This window comes from Schistocerca gregaria, chromosome X (genome assembly GCF_023897955.1).
Source record: "Schistocerca gregaria isolate iqSchGreg1 chromosome X, iqSchGreg1.2, whole genome shotgun sequence".
Lineage (NCBI taxonomy): Eukaryota > Metazoa > Arthropoda > Insecta > Orthoptera > Acrididae > Schistocerca > Schistocerca gregaria.
In genome coordinates this window covers 169,689,348-169,713,207 of record NC_064931.1, presented here as the reverse complement: position 1 = coordinate 169,713,207, position 23,860 = coordinate 169,689,348, and the positions used below count along the sequence as shown (strand labels likewise).

At 38.5% G+C, this 23,860-nt stretch overlaps 1 protein-coding gene across 8 annotated transcripts in view; it reads left to right on the top strand.

Annotated features, from left to right (window-relative positions):
- Window positions 1–23,860, top strand: part of LOC126299039 (lysosomal acid phosphatase-like) — a 612,830-nt gene that overhangs the window by 136,974 nt on the left and 451,996 nt on the right. For 2 of the 8 annotated variants that reach the window (XM_049990687.1, XM_049990681.1), the window contains exons 5-6: window positions 13,707–13,830; window positions 13,914–14,125. The exons of 5 other annotated variants lie outside the window; for them this stretch is intronic. In XM_049990687.1, the coding sequence (XP_049846644.1) occupies window positions 13,707–13,830; window positions 13,914–14,125 (336 nt within the window). The remainder of the gene's footprint in view (window positions 1–13,706; window positions 13,831–13,913; window positions 14,126–23,860) is intronic. One more of the 8 variants, XM_049990686.1, reaches the window with a different exon arrangement.

Genomic DNA, 23,860 nt, shown 5'->3' with positions numbered 1-23,860 from the left:
AATGAAGGGTAGAGCCACAGATCACAGCACATCTGAAATGTAACATCCACTGTTCAAAGTGCCGTCAATGGGAACAAGAGGTGACAGAGACGTGTAACCATTGTCACCCCATATCATCACGCCGGGTGATACGCCAGTATGGCGATGATGAATACACACTTCCAATGTGCATTCACCACAATGTCGCCAAACACAGATGTGACTATCATGATGCTGTTAGCAGAACCTGGATTCATCCAAAAAAATTACGTTTTGCCATTCGTGCACCCAGATTCTTCGCTGAGTACACTATCGCAGGTGCTCCTGTCTGTGATGCAGTGTCAAGGGTAACCGCAGCCATGGTCTCCGAGCTGATAGTCCATGCTGCCGATAACGTCGTTGAATTGTTCATGCACATGGTTGTTGTCTTTCAAACGTCCCCATCGGTTGACTCAGGGATTGAGACATGGCTACATGATCTGTTACAGCCATGCGGATCAGATGCCTGTCTTCTCAACTGCTAGTGATACGAGGCCATTGGGATCCAGCACGGCGTTACGTATTACCTTCCTGAACCCACGGATTCCATATTCTGCTAACAGCCATTGGATCTCGACCAACGCAAGCAGCAGTGCCGCGATATAAACTGCAATCACGATAGGCTACAATCCGACCTTTATCAAGGTCAGAAACGTGACGGTACGCATTTCTCCTCCTTACACTAGGCATCACAACAATATTTCACCAGGCGATGCCAGTCAGCTGCTGTTTGTGTATGAGAAATCGGTTGGAAACTTTCCTCATGTCAGCACGTTGTAGCTGTCGCCACCAGCACCAGCCTTGTGTAAATGCTCTGAAAACCTAATCATTTGCATATCACAGCATCTTCCTGTTGGTTAAATTTTGTTTCTGTAGCACATATCATCGTGGTGTAGCAATTTTAATGGCTAGTAGTGTAAAAAAGGAAAAAGATAATTTTTTTTTTAATTAGTCCATTCCCTTAAATGGAACAAAATGCATGTATTATACCTATACAATTTCAATTTATTTTTGAAACTATTACTGCTGTCTGTCAGACATTTTATTTCACCTGGTAATTTATCAAAAAGTTTTACAGTAGCATATTTTACCCCTTTCTCTGCCAAAGATAGATTACATAGAGGATAGTATAAGTCTTTCTTTCTTCTGATATTATAATCATGAATGTCACTATTGTTTTTAAACTCGTCCATGTTCTTGAAAACAAATTTCATTACTGAGTAAATGTACTGTGAGGCTGTTTTAAGAATTCCTAACCTGTAAAACAGATGCTGACAAGATGTGTGACTATGAGCCCCACACATTATTCCAAACACTTTTTTTGAGCAGTGAATACTTTTTGCCTAAGTGTTGAGTTACCCCAAAATATATTCCATATGATGTCAGGAAGTGAAAGTAAGCATATTATGTTAGCTTGATAATTTCTATATCCTCAAAATTAGCAATTATTGTGATTTCAAAAGTTGCTGAACCTAGTCACTTTAGGAGATCCAAAATATGAATTTTCCATTTAAGATTCTCATCTATGTGTACACTCAAAAAGTTAGTATGCTCTACCTTGGCTAGTGACTTCTGATGATGCGTTATATTTATTGAAGAAGCTGTACTCTTTGCTGTAGAAAATAGGATGTACTGTGTTTTTTCAAAGTTCAGAGCAAGCCCATTTGCAGAAAACCAATCAATAACTTTTCCAAAGACATTGTTTGTATCATTTTCTATTTGAGTTTTTTTACTGGATTAATAATTATGCTTGTATCAACAACAAACAGTATCAATTTAGCTCTTTGTTTCAGAGAAGAAAGGAGGTAATTCACATACATCAAGAACAGAAGGGGACCCATGGTCAAACCCTCCTTAAGTCATTTAATCCATATAAAGAAACTTTTTGCTTCTTGTTTTGTAGATATGACTTAAACCACTTATATGCTGTTCCATTTATGGTTTAGAATTGTAATTTCTGTAACATAATATCATGGTTCACACAATAAAATGCTTAGGATAAGTAACAGAAAATTCCTGTTGGTGACATTTTATTACTTAAAGACTCTGTTATGTGGGCAGCGAAACTGTATATTGCTGTTTCAGTAGAATAGCATTCTTGAAATACAAATTGTGATTTACTAAGTATCCCATCCCCCCCATGAACCATGGACCTTGCCGTTGGTGGGGAGGCTTGCGTGCCTCAGCGATACAGATGGCCGTACCGTAGGTGCAACCACAACGGAGGGGTATCTGTTGAGAGGCCAGACAAACGTGTGGTTCCTGAAGAGGGGCAGCAGCCTTTTCAGTAGTTGCAGGGGCAACAGTCTGGATGATTGACTGATCTGGCCTTGCAACATTAACCAAAATGGCCTTGCTGTGCTGGTACTGCGAACGGCTGAAAGCAAGGGGAAACTACAGCCGTAATTTTTCCCGAGGACATGCAGCTTTACTGTATGATTAAATGATGATGGCATCCTCTTGGGTAAAATATTCCGGAGGTAAAATAGTCCCCCATTCGGATCTCCGGGCGGGGACTACTCAGGAGGATGTTGTTATCAGGAGAAAGAAAACTGCCGTTCTACGGATCGGAGCGTGGAATGTCAGATCCCTTAATCGGGCAGGTAGGTTAGAAAATTTAAAAAGGGAAATGGATAGGTTAAAGTTAGATATAGTGGGAATTAGTGAAGTTCGGTGGCAGGAGGAACAAGACTTCTGGTCAGGTGACTACAGGGTTATAAACACAAAATCAAATAGGGGTAATGCAGGAGTAGGTTTAATAATGAATAGGAAAATAGGAATGCGGGTAAGCTACTACAAACAGCATAGTGAACGCATTATTGTGGCCAAGATAGATACAAAGCCCACACCTACTACAGTAGTACAAGTTTATATGCCAACTAGCTCTGCAGATGATGAAGAAATTGAAGAAATGTACGATGAAATAAAAGAAATTATTCAGATAGTGAAGGGAGACGAAAATTTAATAGTAATGGGTGACTGGAATTCGAGTGTAGGAAAAGGGAGAGAAGGAAACATAGTAGGTGAATATGGATTGGGGCTAAGAAATGAAAGAGGAAGCCGCCTAGTAGAATTTTGCACAGAGTACAACTTAATCATAGCTAACACTTCGTTTAAGAATCATGAAAGAAGGTTGTATACGTGGAAGAACCCTGGAGATACTAAAAGGTGTCAGATAGATTATATAATGGTAAGACAGAGATTTAGGAACCAGGTTTTAAGTTGTAAGACATTTCCAGGGGCAGATGTGGACTCTGACCACAATCTATTGGTTATGACCTGTAGATTAAAACTGAAGAAACTGCAAAAATGTGGGAAATTAAGGAGATGGGACCTGGATAAACTGAAAGAACCAGAGGTTGTACAGAGTTTCAGGGAGAGCATAAGGGAACAATTGACAGGAATAGGGGGAAAAAATACAGTAGAAGAAGAATGGGTAGCTCTGAGGGATGTAGTAGTGAAGGCAGTAGAGGATAAAGTAGGTACAAAGACGAGGGCTGCTAGAAATCCTTGGGTAACAGAAGAAATATTGCATTTAATTGATGAAAGGAGAAAATATAAAAATGCAGTAAATGAAGCAGGCAAAAAGGAATACAAACATCTCAAAAATGAGATCGACAGGAAGTGCAAAATGGCTAAACAGGGATGGCTAGAGGACAAATGTAAGGATGTAGAAGCTTATCTCACTAGGAGTAAGATAGATACTGTCTACAGGAAAATTAAAGAGACCTTTGGAGAGAAGAGAACCACGTGTATGAATATCAAGAGCTCACATGGCAGCCCAGTTCTAAGCAAAGAAGTGAAGGCAGAAAGGTGGAAGGAGTATATAGAAGGTTTATACAAGGGCGATGTACTTGAGGACAATATTATGGAAATGGAAGAGGATGTAGATGAAGACGAAATGGGAGATACGATACTGCGTGAAGAGTTTGACAGAGCACTGAAAGACCTGAGTCGAAACAAGGCCCCCGGAGTAGACAACATTCCATTAGAACTACTGACGGCCTTGGGACAACCAGTCCTGACAAAACTCTACCAGCTGGTGAGCAAGATGTATGAGACAGGCGAAATACCCTCAGACTTCAAGAAGAATATAATAATTCCAATCCCAAAGAAAGCAGGTGCTGACAGATGTGAAAATTACCGAACTATCAGTTTAATAAGCCACGGCTGCAAAATACTAACGCGAATTCTTTACAGACGAATGGAAAAACTGGTAGATGCAGACCTCGGGGAGGATCAGTTTGGATTCCGTCGAAATGTTGGAACACGTGAGGCAATACTGACCTTACGACTTATCTTAGAAGAAAGATTAAGAAAAGGCAAACCTACGTTTCTAGCATTTGTAGACTTAGAGAAAGCTTTTGACAATGTTGACTGGAATACTCTTTTTCAAATTATAAAGGTGGCAGGGGTAAAATACAGGGGGTGAAAGGCTATTTATAATTTGTACAGAAACCAGATGGCAGTCATAAGAGTCGAGGGGCATGAAAGGGAAGCAGTGGTTGGGAAAGGAGTGAGACAGGGTTGTAGCCTCTCCCCGATGTTATTCAATCTGTATATTGAGCAAGCAGTAAAGGAAACAAAAGAAAAATTTGGAGTAGGTATTAAAATTCATGGAGACGAAGTAAAAACTTTGAGGTTCGCCGATGACATTGTAATTCTGTCAGAGATGGCAAAGGACTTGGAAGAGCAGTTGAACGGAATGGACAGTGTCTTGAAAGGAGGATATAAGATGAACATTAACAAAAGCAAAACGAGGATAATGGAATGTAGTCAAATTAAATCGGGTGATGCTGAGGGAATTAGATTAGGAAATGAGACACTTAAAGTAGTAAAGGAGTTTTGCTATTTAGGAAGTAAAATAACTGATGATGGTCGAAGTAGAGAGGATATAAAATGTAGACTGGCAATGGCAAGGAAAGCGTTTCTGAAGAAGAGAAATTTGTTAACATCGAATATAGATTTATGTATCAGGAAGTTGTTTCTGAAAGTATTTGTTTGGAGTGTAGCCATGTATGGAAGTGAAACATGGACGATAACTAGTTTGGACAAGAAGAGAATAGAAGCTTTCGAAATGTGGTGCTACAGAAGAATACTGAAGATAAGGTGGATAGAGCACGTAACTAATGAGGAGGTATTGAATAGGATTGGGGAGAAGAGAAGTTTGTGGCACAACTTGACTAGAAGAAGGGATCGGTTGGTAGTACATGTTTTGAGGCATCAAGGGATCACAAATTTAGCATTGGAGGGCAGCGTGGAGGGTAAAAATCGTAGAGGGAGACCGAGAGATGAGTACACTAAGCAGATTCAGAAGGATGTAGGTTGCAGTAGGTACTGGGAGATGAAGCAGCTTGCACAGGATAGAGTAGCATGGAGAGCTGCATCAAACCAGTCTCAGGACTGAAGACAACAACAACAACAAGTATCCCATTACTGTTGAGATGGCTGACCACTCTTGTGTACATTACTTTCTCGACAATTTTTGGAAATGCTGTAGGCAAGGATACTGGCTGGTAATTATTGACATTGGTGGTGTCCTCTATTTTTGTAGGGAGGTTTGACAATGGCATATTTTAACCTGTCTGGGAAAATACCTTGTGTTAGTGATGTATTACAGATGTAACTCAGGACATTAACTGTAACTGCTCCAAATTGTTTTAATATCTCAGAGATATCATCTACTCGACAGAAAATTTATTTTTAAAAGATTTAATGATTTTCCTTATTTCACCAGAGCTTGTTAGATGAAAATTAATCTGACAAGGATTTTTCAAAACTGACTCTTCCATGTACTGCTTGGCTTTTTCTTTTGAACTATTCTCACCAATTTTTTCACCTGTCCTCGTCATATGAATCAATGCCCATCAACAGCTGAAGGTATTAATATAATTCCAATTTTGTTCTAGATGACTGCAGGTCATCAATGGTGTTTGTTCTTTCGGACATGCCTGAAACAACCGACACCATATCCATATAAGTATAACATTCCATATTGATTTGATTTTATTGCCTGTGTTGTTAATTTCATTTCTAATATACATATTTTTTTTATTTTCTGACAACTTTTCTAAGTATGTTACAATAATTTTTATAGTGTAAAATTACTTCTGGGTCTTCACTAATTATTGCTGTCTCATACAATTTTCTTTTTCTTTCTGAAGACACTTTAATACCTGTAGTAATCCAAGGTTTCTTTGAAAACTATTTCATTTTACATTTAGTAATTTTTTTTGGCACAACAGTGTTCAAAAAGTGATATAAATTTATCAAGAAATATGTTGTATTTATTGTTAGTATTTGGCTCATTATATACACCTCCCCAATTAACATTTCTTACTCACTCTCTGAAGTGCCCTATAGGTATCGGCTTGACTAGACTTTAACCTTTGCTTAGTGGTTTCTGATTTATACGCCCTGCCAGGTTTTGAAAGTTAATTAGTTGTGCAACACGGTCTGATAATCCATTTATCACAGTGAAGGCATGCATTAGTTTTACATCCTCTTGCTGTACAATTTCATTATCTATTAGAGTGCTACTGTCATGATCTATACAAGGGAAGTTGATCACTGCTTCTAAGTTATATGTCATTAATAACACTTCCAATTCACTTTTCCTATCAGAAATATTTAGAAAGTTTACACTGAAATCACCACAAATTAATAACCTCTTCCTTTTGTCTGACAGGCAGCATAATAGGGAGTCAAACCTTTTTATGAATAGCTCCTAATCTCCTAATGGGGACCTGTACACTGGTGCTAATATCAATGCTACATTGTCTACCTGTAGTTCACATGCACAAACTTCAAAGTGCTGATTGACACAAAATTTGCTTACTTCTATAGTTTTGTACTTGTTCCCTCATTTTGTGTTAATGGCAACTCATCCTTTATCCACACTAAACCTGCAGGTGTAAGATGCTAAATTATACCCATTTATAGTGACACTTTCCATTGCCACAGTTATGTGGTGTGAAGGCAGACAAAGTATATCAATCTCATTCTTATGTTTGAGGTCATGTAAACACACTAACAACTTATTTACTTTATTTTTTATTCCACTGATATTTTGCTAAAGTAAATTGGTAATACCCTTAGCTTTATCTCTGTTTAGTGTACGTGGAACTACTTCTATTATTTTTTCTTGGTCCTTGTCTGTTTGGACTTTGGCTTTAACCCAAAAAAGTGGTTTTCCTGGTCTCATTAACCACAGGGATCACTTCTTGTGTGACACTGCCCCCCCCCCCCCCCTGCCCCTACAGTACCTGCTAGCAGTGAAGACAACTTATCTTTCCTCTTCCTATTTAGGTGCAGGCTGTGTATAGTGTATCCCACCTACCAGTAGCATCAACTGGAACAACACTTATGTGAGATTTTGCTGGTGACTGTAGCATCCTGTTCATCTCAGTCTTAACACATCTTACAACAGTGTTTACCCAGGGCCAATCATGGCACTGAAAGACCTCCACAAGCCCCACATTTGTGCACCCAGTTTCTTCTCCTATTTTGTCCAGGTCACTCCTAATACTGTATGTAGGATTAATAGCCAGACTGTTTCCTGCTCCCCCAACTAATTACCTTATCTTCTTTTCCAAAGTCACAGCATAGCTGACCTAAGTTTCCTGTCACCTGGCTGAGGCTAGCACTTGGTTTCACAAAACTTGCCACCTGGTACCCTGCATGTAATTTCTCTAAAAGCTGCTGGCCTACACCCCTCCCATGACTGCTACCTAGAAGCAGAATTCTTCTTTTCCTATTCTGATTTGTTGCCGACCTGTCATTTTTCTGTAAGCTAATATTCTGCTTCAGCCTACATTCAACTACATCTGGATGAGGCCCTTATTTATTTATTTATTTATTTATTGTTCCGTGGGGCCACATTAAGGAGAAGTCTCCATGGTCATGGAACGAGTCAATACATGAAATTATAACATGATTGTAGAAGCAGATAAAATGAAATATAAGAAACATATTCAGGCGACAAGTCATTAGTTTAAATAAAGAAAATCAAGAATGTAACACTGGAATTTGCATAATTTTTTAGCTCTTCCAAGAGCTCCTTGACAGAACAGAAGGAGTGAGCCATGAGGAAACTCTTCAGTTTAGACTTAAAAGTGTTTGGGCTACTGCTAAGACTTTTGAGTTCTTGTGGTAGCTTACTGAAAATGGATGCAGCAGAATACTGCACTCCTTTCTGCACAAGAGTCAAGGAAGTGCATTCCACATGCAGATTTGATTTCTGTCTAGTATTAACTGAGTGAAAGCTGCTAACTCTTGGGAATAAGCTAATATTGCTAACAACAAACGACATTAAAGAAAATATATACTGTGAGGGCAATGTCAAAATTCCCAGGCTATTGAATAGGAGTCGACAAGAGGCTCTCGAACTTACACCACACATGGCTCGAACAGCCCGTTTTTGAGCCAAAAATACCTTTTTTGAATCAGAAGAATTACTCCAAACAATAATACCATATGACATAAGCGTATGAAAATATGCGAAGTAGACTACTTCCTCCACTACTTCAGATAGCAAGCCAAACTGGTTTACTAACTCAATTTCTATAGTTTTTTCAGCAGTTCCCCTTTTTCGCCCTTTGATTCCTACCTTTTCCTAGCACCCAATATCTTTTTCCCCCCATAGCCTACAAAATTCCAAATTCACATTTGATAATTCAGCCATAAGGGTACAAATTTTTGCCTCCTGTTCAGAGATTTTTCTGTCCTTTCTATGTAACCCTTATTACCATGTAAGGGCCTCATTTTCTACCCTGTTTCCTCACTGCTTCATTCGCCCCAATGAAACCATAACGTACAGTCTTGACAGAAACCCCCCCCCCCCCCACTTCAGATTTCTAAGGCAACCACCACATTAGTCACACATGGTTTGATAGAAAAATTTTTACAAAATTTGAGCAAATCAGAGAATAACTTGGCATAAGAGCACTGAAGTTCTGTAGCCTGTACTAATACATAACTAAATGCTAATGTAAATAAACATTTAAACTTACTTTCGAAAGTATTAACTACCTACCTATACTCTATATGATCAACATGAATTAATTTAACTTTGAACTGCTCAGTCTAGTAAATAAATAAATAAATAAAGGTCTACACTCGCACAAAATTTATGCCTAAAATGTAAACAAAATGAAAGACTATCGGTTTTTATTAAATACTTTCTTTTTGATCTAAATACGTTCAGAAAAGTGAAACATTCAATAGGTAGCCTAGCAAAGAAGTAAATGCACTAGTCTAAAATGTAATATTAACTAAATTACCTCTTATTTCAATTTTAATCACGTAACTTATCAAGAGCTTCATGGACGTACGTCTGCCAGAGATATTAGACCATCAGATATTAGCTCACCAAATGTTGCTTAGTGGTGATAATGTAATGGCCATGAGGGACATTGATGTGTGGGCAAATGTTGTAAAATGTGATAAGCAAGAATCCAGCTCATAATAGAGTGAGGATTGGAGAAGTGATGAAAGAAGTGATTTGTGTCCTTGCCTTGATATAGAAAATTAAGCTGTGGTCAGTGGATTGGAAGTGTTGGGCAACTAGAGCAAAGATTACTTTTATGGGTGCACAGTAATTACCATGGAACAATCTAGGATGGTTAGATTTACGAATTTTAGGAAGCACATAAAAAGTGACTGTGCATGGAGATATCTTAGATGAGGAGGGAGAATCTGCTGTGGAATTTGCAATGGTATTAGAGTTTATGATGAACTTCTAAGATGGGACAACTGTTGTTGGGCCTTTAGGTGAGAGCGTCAGACAGTTGACCTATACCTTCTGTCAGGTAATCAGTGTAGTTCTTCATGATAATGGCAGAATCTTTGTCTGCATGGCTGATAATCAAATCAGAATCTCTTTTACAATTGTGAAACTGTTCTTTCCTCCACTAAGAGGTTTATGTTCTCAAGAAGAGACCTGGGAAAGGAAGTTGAGATCAAGTTGGAGGTAAGGAATAACTGGAAGGTAATCAGAGCTGGTTGGGTGAGATTGTAAGATGGTAATGCTTGGACAGAGGTATTATAGAAAGGTAAGGTTCAGAAGGAAATTGTTTCCACTATACAGATCCTGCAAAGGGGAATAGATGTTTGACTAACCCAGCATCACTGAATTTAGACCTTTGGAATAGGAAAAAAACTTCTGTGGCATCATTGTTAATAGTGGATAGGTTGACACCAGCGTTCTGGATTTATTTGGCTTGTAGATTTTTTGAAGCATTTGGAGGGAATTTTGATAGATGTTGTTGATGGAAGAAGTGAATAAGGTGAAGGGCTGCATGTTACAAGGGGTTGACAAGGGGGTTCACTGAATGTGGAGTGGATCTAGTTGAACAATGGTATTCCAAGGCAGGAATAAAATGACAGAAGATTGGAAAACTTGTGGAGGTGAGTTTGGAGTAAGCTACCAGTAGTTGGAGACTGAGAAGTTCAGAATAATAGATGGGTGCAGATGATTTGATTGTATAATAAAATATTGTATGGAGAGGTGTAGTGAACACATCAGTTTTAATGTGATCATATTTTAAGGTGACAAACATTACACATGTGGTTGAAACAAATTACTCTTGTGAATTATTAAATTACAACCATGATCTCACTTCCATTGCACTATGGATAAAATTGCATGGAGTGCACATTGCAAAATAGTTTCTTCCACCCTGAGCCGTCAGCATTTACTAGGAAGGATCAGAGGTACACAAGACAAAATACATACCAATACTGTAACCAGGTACATAGGACAAAGATTTGAGGAACTAAGAAGAAATGCTGGAGCATTTTCTAAATGGGCAACTTAAATATGATTTATGGAGTCAGCCACATAAAGTTCTTGCTGATTGGTTAACTCTTTGACTGCTATTGACAAGTTAACTTGTTATGCTCAACTGCTTCCCAGGTGCTATTGATGAGTTTGTGTGTGGCCTCTGGGTTCTCATTCAGCACAGTTGATGGCTTAACTTGGGCATCCATGCTGATCCTTCAGTGCTAATCAAAAGTATAGCTATGCCACAACTCTGGTACCAGTGTGCTGTTAGTAAGTTTAAATGTACAGCAGATTTTCTGTTACACACCTCATTAGCTTTTTACAGTTCTGGTCACAGAGTTCTCTTCCTGTAATTTGTCTGTTGTGATCTCATTTTTCTGCATTTAGTTTCATTTCGTGTCTTAATATTCATCAGGATTTGGTAAAAAGGCTTTTGTCATCATTTGTGCTACAAAGAAAATGACAAAGGTTTCATAGTTTCACTGAGGAAGAGGTCATAAAGATGCTGATTGATGGTGGGGATGAATTATTCAATGTTGATGTAAGTGATAACTACTATTCATATTCTGAAAGCAACAGTCCTAAGCTATCAATGTTAACAGGTGTAAACCACAGTTCTATGTTTCAACAAGAGATGTAATTGATAGTTCATGTGAATTCAAAGACTGAGACAGTGATAGTTAAATGTTTAGAAAGAAATTACAGTTTAGTCACAAATTTGACAGGGAAGAAAATGATTTTCATCCAGTTAATCACAGTTTTGATGATTCGCCATCTGGACACAAGTGTCAACCAGGAAATGATCCAAGCACTCTGTTAGACTTCTTGTTATTCTTCACAGTAGATATGATGACATTTATGGTGATGAGGCAGTCAGTTTTATTTATTCAAGTAAACTGTTTTAGAATCACTGCATTCATGATTATCAAAGGAAGTAGATACAGGATGTGAAGAAATGTACTATTTCATATCTGTTTATTTTCTCATGCCTCCCACAAAGCAGCTAAAAATTAACAGATATTAATCCAGAGAAGTTTTTATGAGCAAGCCAGTTTTCAGTGAAGTTATGTATAGAGAACAGCTTCTTTCACTTTTTATAATGCTGGATTTCAGTGACACCTCTGCCATTTTAAAATTGGGAACAGTATTGGTAATGTTTGTACGGTATCCCTTAGTGAATTCAATCTGTAGCAGAAATTCTGCATTTACAAAAGCCTGTTGTTGTTAAAGAGTGTTTATATCTTTCAAACAATTTATTATATCAAAATGGAATACAGTTGATCTAAACAAAATGTATGTGGTGTGACTGTCAGACTGGCTACGTCAAGTGGCAACATTTGTGGAACATGCACACACCCTTTACAGTAACAATATATATTAAAGCCACACTTGTTTGCCTGGCTTTGCAACCATGGCACAAAAACATGTGGTACTGTTCACAGTAACAGGCACAATAAGCAAAACTTCAGAAAAAACTGAAATGAGGAGATATTTGATGTCAAATTATACGGTGCTTTCCAATAAGTGGTGCAAGGAAAGGGAAGTGTGGATACTATCTACATGTAACACTATAGAAATGCTAGAGACAGGAAAAAAATTGACAGCAATACTGGAGAAAAATTAAGAAAATGAAATGAACTGTACAATGTAACTTGAATATGATAGAAATGGATTGTTTTGTTATGCTGTGAAGCTATGTTGGCTCAATATGAAAAACAATGAAATGATATAGAAAGTTCCTTTTTCTTTTTATCAATATGGGCACTATATATGCTCATGTTCTACACAGGTTAGTGACAGGTCAAAAAAAGTGAGTAGCAAAGTTTCATTTCTTGCTGGAAAGGGAACTCCAGAAAAATCAGTAAAGGAAGTTGCTGTGATGATAATCCTGTATGTCTTGTGGGGAGCTATTTCATTTAACTTTCATGGACTTCTGTAAGATTGTACAGCAAATGGCTTACTTGACAGCACAAGGCAATTAAAAAAGATTGCCAAGAGCTGGCTATAGGGCTCAATGATGTAGACAGATTTTCTTGACCTTGATAACTGAGACACTGCTAGAATTGTATGATGGCACTGATTAAGCAGATTGAATTCTGGCTTATGCTGATGATAACTTGAAAGTGGTCTCTGGGGCTGTGAACAGAAGCTTGAAGAAAATAAAACCCTGCACATACAAAGAAGCAGTGTTGTTGCAGGGATGTGACATTAGCAATAAGTGCAGATAAAAATACATATACATTGCCTAAGGGGCAAATTTCCTTAAACTGGAATCCAACTTGTAAACTAGGCTACAGTTGAAGCTTACATAACACTGTTTACAGATGTTTAGGGGTACTATTTTATGACAGAAGAAACTTATCAGCACACATAGATACATTCTCTCAAAAGTTGGCTAAAATTTTGCATAAAACTGCCAATGTCAACACTGCCAGTTATAACTAACTACAAGTGACTGGATGTTGAAAAATCATACCACAATGCAGTCCTGTTTGCCAATGTGGGCTTTGTAGTAACTGCTTGGACTCACAGGCTTCATCCGATATGCTACAAGGCTATCCTATAATGCACACTGTGAGAAGTTCTCCTGTGAATAGTGCAAGTCTTCTGTACTTGACCACCAGAGGTTCCCATCATTAATTTGGGAACATGGCTATTGATCACTCAATTCCTCAACTATACTGTAGATGTTATCTATACTCCTTCCATTATTTGAAACCTGAATAATTTTTCGTTCTTAAATTTCCACTGGCTAGTGATTAACTACTTTTAAATTACCACTCATAGACACTTTTATGACTTTCTAAGAATAATATTATATGGCACTGATAGCACACTGTTTTTTGTAACATTCTCATTTGATGAAATGCTTAGTGTGTTGCTTGTCAGTTTTTATCTTTTACAGGAAAAACGTAAACTGCAGCTTCCTGCTTGGACTGCTGGTTATTATCCAGATAAATTAAGGACACTGGCTGCCAGAAGTTTGGCTTTGTTTTCCGAAAGTCAGACCATGAAACGTCTTAATGGAGGTTTGTCTTTTGCTTCTCTGACTGATGTTAGCAGTTGTGCAATAATTATGTAAGATATTCTAAAATAATTTTAAATTTTTCAGGTCCTTTAGTGAAACACATTGTAGAGAAAATGCAGTCACAAAGTAATACTTCAAGAACTGTGTCTCCAAAATTTCTCATGTTTTCTGCCCATGATGTTACCATTGTGAATGTTCTCCAAACTATGGGGTTCACAGATCTATTAAAGCCACAGTATGGTGCAGCAGTTATCATTGAACTTCATTCAACAAATGACAGTGATTATGAAGTTAAGGTATGTAGACATTGCATATAAAATAGTAATTACATGTCTTAAATTTTGTTGACTGCACTGACATTCTACATGTTTATTCGTGTAAATTAGTCGTGCTAGGTACAAAATATGATAGATTGTGCTTTGATGAGCAGAAGATCATCAAGGTAGTTCTGCTCATATTGATTGTTTTATTCATGTTCAACAAAAGGTTGTTATCATTCAGCCAGTACAAGGGCATTTCATTTGCTTTTGTCTAGGTCCTTTCTTTTCTGCCATTGTGAAATGTTAGGTGAGAAAAAGGCTGCATTATCAACAAGTAACACTAGTACTGTTGATGGTAGGTTTCCGGGGAGATCATTACTAACAGAATGTAGAGTATTAAATGTAGCATTGAGCCTTGTGGTACTCCTTAGGTAATGGATAATTTATTTGAAGGAGTTATTCTTCCATCAGGTGTTGTTATTTCCATCAGATGCATTACATTTGACAGACAGGATTGGAAAAACTGATTGTAGACACATCTTGTAATATATATATTCAGTTATGTAAGAGCAAATATTAATTTACTAGTTCAAAGGCTATTGTTGGATTCATAAAAAGACTAGAAGGATAATATTTTAGATTGACTCACACTGTTTCAGATCATTAAATGAAGAGAGAACTTCAGTGTTTGAATTATTTTCTTATGGATGCCAAACTGATTTGCTGTTAATAAGGAGTTGCTTTCAAGGAAGACAACACATACATTGTGGCCCATGTGTAACAGGCATATAAACTGCAGAAGATGCATCCTACACAAGATCTGGTGATTTTCAGATAACCAAAAGCAGTCGGAAAACATACAGTATAAATAAATGAATCTGTGTGATGACAGATCCCAGGACACTAACTTATGGAACATTTGATTGTATCACACACAAATTTTATCTCATTACCAACCTTTTTTATTATGTAGCTAGGTACACCACTGAGGTTAAATAAGAGGGAAAGTTCATATTCTTTATAATTTGGAGAATGTCTTTCAAAGTTGTACTTGTTAAGGAATGAGATTTCTCAGATATAGAGCATTTTAAGTGGAGATATTTTGCTGGTGGAGAGCAGCCTGCTGATAAAATATTATCTGTAACTTAAAAAATGTTTATGTGCTGTATTACTAATGTCTGATATCATTTTCTTGTTGACCACTGAAGTACAAAGATTCTGGAGTTAATGATTGGTGCCAATATGTAAAGTCTTCCTTTACGTGGTTCCTTGAAGCTCTTAAGTATTCTGATGCTGTGAAGCCTTCAATATGTCTTGTGTGGATGAAAATATGTAATGATGTGGAACTTATTAGTGGTAAGCTAAACCTTAAAAAGAAACTCTGGTGGAAAAATTAGATAAAATTTGGCCACCAGAGCAAAGGCAGCTAGGTATAATGAATTACTTCTACAATTATACAGAGTTCATGCAAAACAACTTATTCAGCAACTAGCTACAGTTTATTGTAGATTACTGAAGTAGCAAATTGTTCAGAGTGATTTAGACAAGGCTAAAGTCATTTCTGTTGCACTTTCGAGTGCCTCTTTGCAATCAAAGGTAGTTTCCCAGCTCTGTCTGGATTCAAGATAAGTAAGCTGTTGGGAAAAAAAAGCCTTAAGGATTGCAAAGACAAAATATTGTTGAGTTATTAAGAAGAGAAACAGTTCTTAACCACTCCATTTAGAGAAGTTACCAAGTTTCTGCTGTAATGCCAATGGAAATCTAGAAAATGGTGGAACATTTTGCCATGGTCACTGCCCCTGCTAGTTAGGATCCAGTTTTTCAATAATGCAAAGTGTTTGTAGAAATGGATTGTTGGGAGTTTTATTCTACCAATCACGAAGCTTACAGTAGTCCCTTCTGCATGTTGGAGCTTGAATTTGTTTTGTCTGCAGCTTCTCATGTTACCTGGTCATGATAGTTGATTACAGTATGCTACAGGAGCTCATAGCAAGAGAATTAAAGAAATGCTCTCCTCACCCTTTTAAAATGTATTTAGGTAATGGGGTATTTCATAATTGGTGGAGCAATGCTTTTTCAATCCCCTATTAAAAATTCGGGAAGGACTGCACATGCTCAAGTAGCTCTTAAAGTGTTGCGCTTACCACCTGCATAGGAAATACTAGGTGGTTCCATTTAAACATAAGAGTTCAGAGTGATACAGTGCATGCCATATACATCGCAGGATGGTGACATCAAAATAGTTATGTTAATTAATGAGTGCACTTATGAAGTACGCTGAAAAAGATAATAGTTCCACTTTCTGCCACAAGGTGAAAATATGGTGCTGTAAGCAATCAGAATGCATGTGTAATGTTCCCTGTTTCAATGTCAGTATGCTGTTTGTCACTGGGCAATGCGTGTTGACTTCTTTGTGAAGTGACTGTAGGTATAAAGGGTTAAGTTTTGCATACGGAATGTAATGACTGTTGAGAAGAAAGATCATGTGCTGCTGGTAAAGTTGTTTTATCAGAACACCAGCAATAGCAGCACTGCATTGTGGGAATATCATCAACAGAAACAACTGCAAAGAGGCCTGATGTTAATAAATGGGCTATAAAATATGATCAAGAAATTTGAAGAAACAGATGAGTAACGTGGTGCAGGAGGGAGAGGGAGGCAACTCATTCCCACAGCAGTTATTGATGAAGTTGTTGTAGCTATAACCTGCCATGCAGCATGTGCTTCAGATTCTGCAACCAGTGCTCAAGCTGTGTCATGGGAATTCTCTCTGTCCTGGGAAACAGTTAAAAAGATTTTGTGATGTATTTTACACTGGTGTCTTTACAGTATTCAGAATGTGCATCAAATGAAGCCTCAAGAAAGGCTACAACTTCATGACTTTGTCCATCAGTTTTTGGCACAGATGGAACTGGGTGACACGTGGCCAAGTAATATCCTTAAGGTGGACATAGCAGATTTTACTCTGCACAGTGTTGTATATGTCCAGAATTGTCACATATGGAGTTCTGCAGGAACATCCATTACACACAACTTATGTGACTGAGTGATGGGATTTTATAAGCTCCTTCATTCTCAGTCTGTTTTTCTTTGAGGATGACACCTCACAGGCCTATAAGGTATACACTGGCATCTGCATAACATAAGGACCTCCTTGTGCAACATGTGATTCCAACTTTGCAAAAATGCAACTGTGTCCACACCAATATTTTCATGCAGGATTGGGCAACATCACATGTTACTTGCCTGGTGAAATATTTGTTTTGAATAACCTTCAGTAATGACAACATCACCTCTAGGCAAATTTTATGTTCTGTACATAGAGTATGCTATAGGTTCTTCTTTGTTTTGGAATAATGTAAACAGGTAATGTTCAGTGTTTAAGTGTTAATACAATCAAATGTCCTTAGGTGGTAAATGAATGTTTTGTTACAATTCCTCTTAAATTGCTACCTAATAATAGCACTGTGTCATGCGTAATTCAATTCCTCAAGCAGAAGTGTATGAGTTAAACATCTGAATTGAAACTGTCATACAACAGAAGCAGTACGCATCTGAACATGGGTTCCTCTTCAAATTACTATGTATTGAGTCCCCTATACAAGTTGTAAAAGTTTGTAATGGGGATTTCTGACCTCCCTGTATGAGGTTTGTGGGGCACACTTGATTTTAAGCTTCATTGCTGCTACATAATATGGACCTGAGAGTAAGGTTCTTCAAAGATCTGGATGTTTTAAAATGTGTGTCATAGTATGCCTGTGTACCCTAGTTCGACAGAGTCTTTGTGTAATACCAGCTTGGGTTTGGATGATAGGATTAAAATAATTCATGTGCAGTGTACTGTGAGAGAATTAGTTTAGTCATTGGGGGGGTTTTCAATGAGCCCTGTTCCCAGTCTGTGTTTGGACTGATAAGGCCCCACATATATCAGGCAGTGAGTCTACATGGTGCAGTGGTCTTCTATGTTATAAAAAACACCACAGGCAACTGTATGCCTGCAAGTAACATTTTATTCATGTCATTGCTTGCCCACAAACGTAACAACCATTTCATAATCTGTAAGCAACAGTGCCTTTTGAATCAAAATAAAACTTTTGTTTTAGAGGCGGATGTGAGAAATGAATAAAGACTGAGATGGTGCCTCTTCGGCTTCTTGGGTTTGAAACAATTTAAAAATAAATGAGCTTTGTACATATATTTAAGTCTTTATTCTGTAAAATTTTAAACAAGTATGTACCTCAACTTTATTGTAGTGTATAAACAATGATGAGCAAAAGCATTTTCACCATTGGCACCATGAGACTGAATACTACCTGGTGGTGATGCAAGCAAGTCACATGCCAAAGAAAATATATAAATGAAGCAGAGACAATTATGGAATCATTCTAGAAATGATAAGGGCCACAAATGGGGAAACCCACTAACACACAAATGATTTTAACAAAGTGTACATTGTTACAGGCTGGCACCAAGGAATGAGAATCAAAGAAATGGCCGAGCTCATTGGCTATTCTCATGCTACACTTGTGAGCATCTATGGAAAATGGTTGAAGAATAGTGAAATCATCAATAGGCAACAAAGTGTTGGATGTCTATGCATCATTACAGGACATGGAGGTTGAAGGATTGTCCACTCTGTGATGCCGGATAGATAGTGATCTGTGGTAGAGCTGATAACAAAGTACAATGCTGGTGTAGGCACAAGTGTTTCAGAGCACACCGTTCAACATAAATTGTTGAACGTGGGGCTCTGCAGCAGACATTGCCTGTATGTTCCCTTGATGATCTGACAGCATTGTCAAATATGGTTGCAGTTGGCATGGCATCATAGAGACTGGGCTCTGGATCAGAGTCATGCTAAGGTGATACTGAACTGCTGATAAAACTGCCAAAGTCGTGACACCCCACTCCATTCCCCTGACCCCCCCAAACCCCCTCCCCACCATCCCACCCTCCCCCTTGCCAGCATGCCAACCTCCTCTGCCATTAAATTATTTTCCTGCAGTTTTCCCTACACAGATACTCTTGTAAGTATAGTTTAATAAAAATGGAACATTACTGAAAAACTCCTTAAATTAACCATATTGATAATATAAAATATTACATACAGCAAATTAAAAGTATCAATGCAGTAAATAAATTAAACATTGTATAAATTTTCTGAAAACCTGCGAGTAAAAAATCTAAATTTTATTATTTATGACAATTGTTGCACACTGTTTTCAGTATGATATATAATACATTTTGTTTCTCATAAACTACAAGGGGCCTCCAACTAGTAATACAACCCATTTTTTTCCTCAGCCAATTTTGGTTGAAAAATTCAGAACTTGTTGTGGGACATCATGGAATATTTGGGCTTCAGTCCCTATAGTTTCAGGAAGTTCTGATAAGTTGCGGTGCTGTGCATAGCCTTCAAAATGGGACCTGCAACAGAGGTTCATTCCAAGCAGAGAGCTGTCATTCAGTTTGTTTTGGTGGAAACCCAGAGCATCACAGATATTCATATGCACTTGATGAATGTCTGTGGAGACCTGGCAGTGAACAAAAGCATGGTGAGTCATTGGGCAAGGCGTTGTCATCATTGCAGCAAGGTTGTGCAAACCTGTGTGATCTCCAACGTGGTGGCTGGCTGCACACAGCTGTGACTTATGCAATACTGGAACACGAGGACACTCTCATGAGGTGATCGGTGGATCACAATACAACACCTTGCTGCACAACTGGATGTCTCTGTTGGTAGTGGTGACACACTTGCCCACCAGCTGGAGTACTCAAAGGTGTGTGCCCACTGGGTTCCTTGCCACCTAACAGAAGACCATAAAGAGCAATGAAGGACCATGTGTACAGAATTGCTTGTGCATTACAAGGTTTGATAATGACAACTTTTTGTCGAACATCGTCACAGGTCACTTTGATGACATGGGTTCATCACTTTGAACCAGAAACAAGAGTGATGTCCTCCCTCATGTTTGCAACAATTGCCTCAGAATTGTGTTGTGTTATCCTCAGGAAATTGAAGAAGTGACTTCAGTGTGTTCATTGCCACAAAAATGGAAACAAACATCTCTTTCTCCATGATAACCAAGGCCTCACACAAATGTGTGCACCTGAGAGCAGCTCACAAATTTCATTGCACTGTTCTTCTTCATCCATCTTACAGCCCGGATCTTGTACCTTCCATCGGTTTGGCCTAATGAAGGATGCACTCCACAGGAAGCAGTATGTGAATGATGGGGAAGTTATTACCGCAGCAATATGTTGGCTCTGATGTCAACCATTAGAGTTGTCCCATTTGAGCATACAGGCCCTCCCAGTAAGGTGGCATAAGACCATCACATTGAACAGGGATTATGTTGAAAAATAGAATTTTGTAGCCAAAAGAGTGGGGAATAATATGGCATACTTCAATCTGTTTTCAGAAAAAATATGTTGCATTACTTATTGAACACCCCTATTTTAATTGTGCTTAAATTACTAATCAGAAATAAAATAAAAAGGGTTACAATTTTAATTTGCAGTTTCCTCATTTGAGTGAAACAAGTTCATTGACTATGTTATAAAATTCACACTTAGCAGCTGTGTTCTGTTGACAAAATATCTAAATTTGATAGTCAGCTTTCACCATAATTGACCTTAAGTAGCTTCTCTTATTATCTAAAATTGTGTGCTGCAATCACTGGTGTTCTCTTTAAATATCCTTAAAGCTACTTTGATGACTGGATAAGGATTCCTTGACCTATCCTTTACAAATATCCAAAAGGGGGCCATATCACTGCTTTTCACCTGTTCTTTCAGCTGGAACCTGAAAGCAGCTGTTTTGTTAACTAGCTTGTCTGTGCCAATATTGCCATGAGATGTTGTGCATACAGTCCAGTCTTGAGGTTAGCATCACTGACTGGTGTGCTGTGGGTCACTAGTTCAAATTCAACCACCAGCAATTGGTATTTGTCAGCAAATTCAGCTGTACAGTTTTCAGGATAAGATTCAGAGGTTTCATTTACAGTGTTTTCTGACAGGTAACCAAGATGAAATAGTGTGATATATGTAAACTCTACTTTGCATTTCATGTATTATTGTGTTATATACTTTAGCTGAAACAGCCTTTGGTCAGATAGCATATATTTGCTTTGAGTAACTAGATATATCACCATAGCAAAAAATCCCATGATGCAGCTGTGTCAGCCAAGCACTCTGTTGCCGCGTAATTCATGTTGATGGTAGACATCTGTTCAGTGGTACTCATTTCTTTATGATAATACTGGGACAAAATTACACTCTAACAGCAGCATACATTTATAGTCATTGCCAGAGGGAAAGGCTTCTTCTTGCAGGCAGAAGATAACAAAATGAGGGTTAGCAGAACTTGCTTAGCTCTCCTTGGTAGTTCTTGAGCTGTCTTTTTTTTCATGGACTTTTTTACTCTCCCCCTGTGTTTGCACCCTTGGCAGGTGCCTATTTTTCCAAGTCCTCAGTACTGTTCTCTTGTGGAGCAAAGGAAACATGGCACTTGGTCAGATGAATCGAATTTCTGGTTACACCAAGATGATGGTCATGTCAGCATATGCCATCACCCAGCTGGAAGGATGCTTGAAACATGCACTGCACCCTTGGTGTAGGTCAGTGGAGGCCGTGATATGATATGGGGGACATTCACCTTGGTTTTCGTGGTACCTGGGATAATAATTGAAAGCAACATGACAGCTGTAGACTACATGAATGTTACTGTGGACCACCTGCACCTCTCTACACTAGACGTCATATCCAATGGCAATGGCACCTTCCAGCAGGATAACTGACCATTTCATGTGCCACAATCATGCTACAGTGGTTTGAGGGGCATGATATTGAACTCAGGCTGATTTCCTGACCACCAAATTTGCCCGATGTGAATCTGATGGAACACAGCTGGGATGTTATCCAATGTCAGTTCCTTGCTCACACACACCATCAGTCTGTCATTTGTGCACACATTTCGCCGGGAAAGTAATAGGGACTTGGTGACACCACGCCACGAAGTATAGCTGCTGTATTGGGTTCCAAAAAGGGCCAACATATTATTATGTAAGTAGCCATAATGTTATGGCTCATCAGCGAATTGTAGAACTATATTCAGCTCTGAAGACACTGGAACAGATGAAATGTAATTGAAGTAGAAAGTTTTTCACTTGTTCAGATTCCCTTGTTGTCCCACATGATAGATGCACATGTCAGGGAAAGTGATCTGAAATACAGAGTTACAACATTAGGATAAGCATGAATCATTTTACACTACCTGATAAAAAAATGTGAAGCACCCGGAAGTCGTGGTCATGGTCAGATGTCATTGTAACTTCATACATGTACACACCATCAGTGGGTATGTAAATGATTAGAGTTGTAATTATGTGCGACAGGTGGAACAGCCACTGGAATACATTTGTGTTGTTCATGTGTAGTGTTGTTACCAGGCCTGGTAGGTTTTATGAAGGGTGTGAACAACATGAAATGTTGGCTGCTCACTGTGAAGGGCATGGAGATATTTCATCTTCTAATGAGACTGTGTTATCAGCAACTTACAGAGTTTGAAAGGGGCCTCATTGTGGGTCCTCATTTGGCCACCTGGGCAAACTGTGCAATATCCATATATGTGGGGCATATGGATGTGACAGTGTCCTGGTATTGGACCACATGAGAATGTGACAGCAGGCATACTCATCATCAAGATTCTGGTTGATGATATCTGACAACACAAGAGATAGTCACTGTAATATCCACCAAGCACATCATAACCTCTTCACATCTTCACCTGCCATCCTGAAACAAGTAATGGACTCCCTTCAACATTGTGTCATCCAACACCATTGGTCAGAGGCTACCAGCAGCTGGAATAGGAAATTAACATTCCTGGCAGTACATTGAGTGATTTCATGACTGACAAGCATTGGAAGCATGGACTGCTGATGAATGGTGTCACATTATATTCAGTGATGAATTACAGTTCTGCACTACCCAGGATTTCCATCATTGACATAAATGCAGGTAGCCTGGAGAGACCCTGTTCTTCAGCTGTTTTGGAGAGGCACAGGGCTGATACTCCTGGGTTCACAGTGTGGGGAGCCAATCCTGTGCAAATTTAAGGTTGTGGTTGGAAATGATTGAGCAAACTCTGATGACACAATGGCATGTTATGGACATCACATGTCCACATGTGTTTCTTCTCGTGCCATTTTTCAACAGCACAATGCTTGTCCACACATGACACATGTCTTTATTAACTGACTGCATTGTGCTGAGGTACTACTATGGCCAGAATTATCCTCAGATCTGTTCCCAATAGAATGTGTGGGACCAGCCCAGATGTCAACTTTGTCCTGGTGCCAGTGTCTGGGACATCAAGGACCAGTTACGAAAGATGCAAAGCAGTTTGCCTTAGGGTAGTATACAACAGCTTTATGACACCTTTCCCAGCTGAACCAACACATGCTTACAGGCCAGAGGGGCTGAAATTTTAAACTGGTAAGTGGGCTCTTTGTAAATTTGACTCAGTTTTGTAATCATCAAAATAAACTGACTTATCCTTTCCTGACATGAAATCCTGTGAACCGTGGATGAATGGCAAAAGGCACATTCAGTATTATTAGATTTCCAGAAAACATTTGACACAATGCTATACTGAGAAGTGTTCATGAAGGCACAAGCATACGGGATAGGTACTCGATATGTGAGTGGCTCAAAGGTTTCTTAAGTAACAGAGCCCAGTAAATTGTCCTCACCAGTGAGTGTTCATCA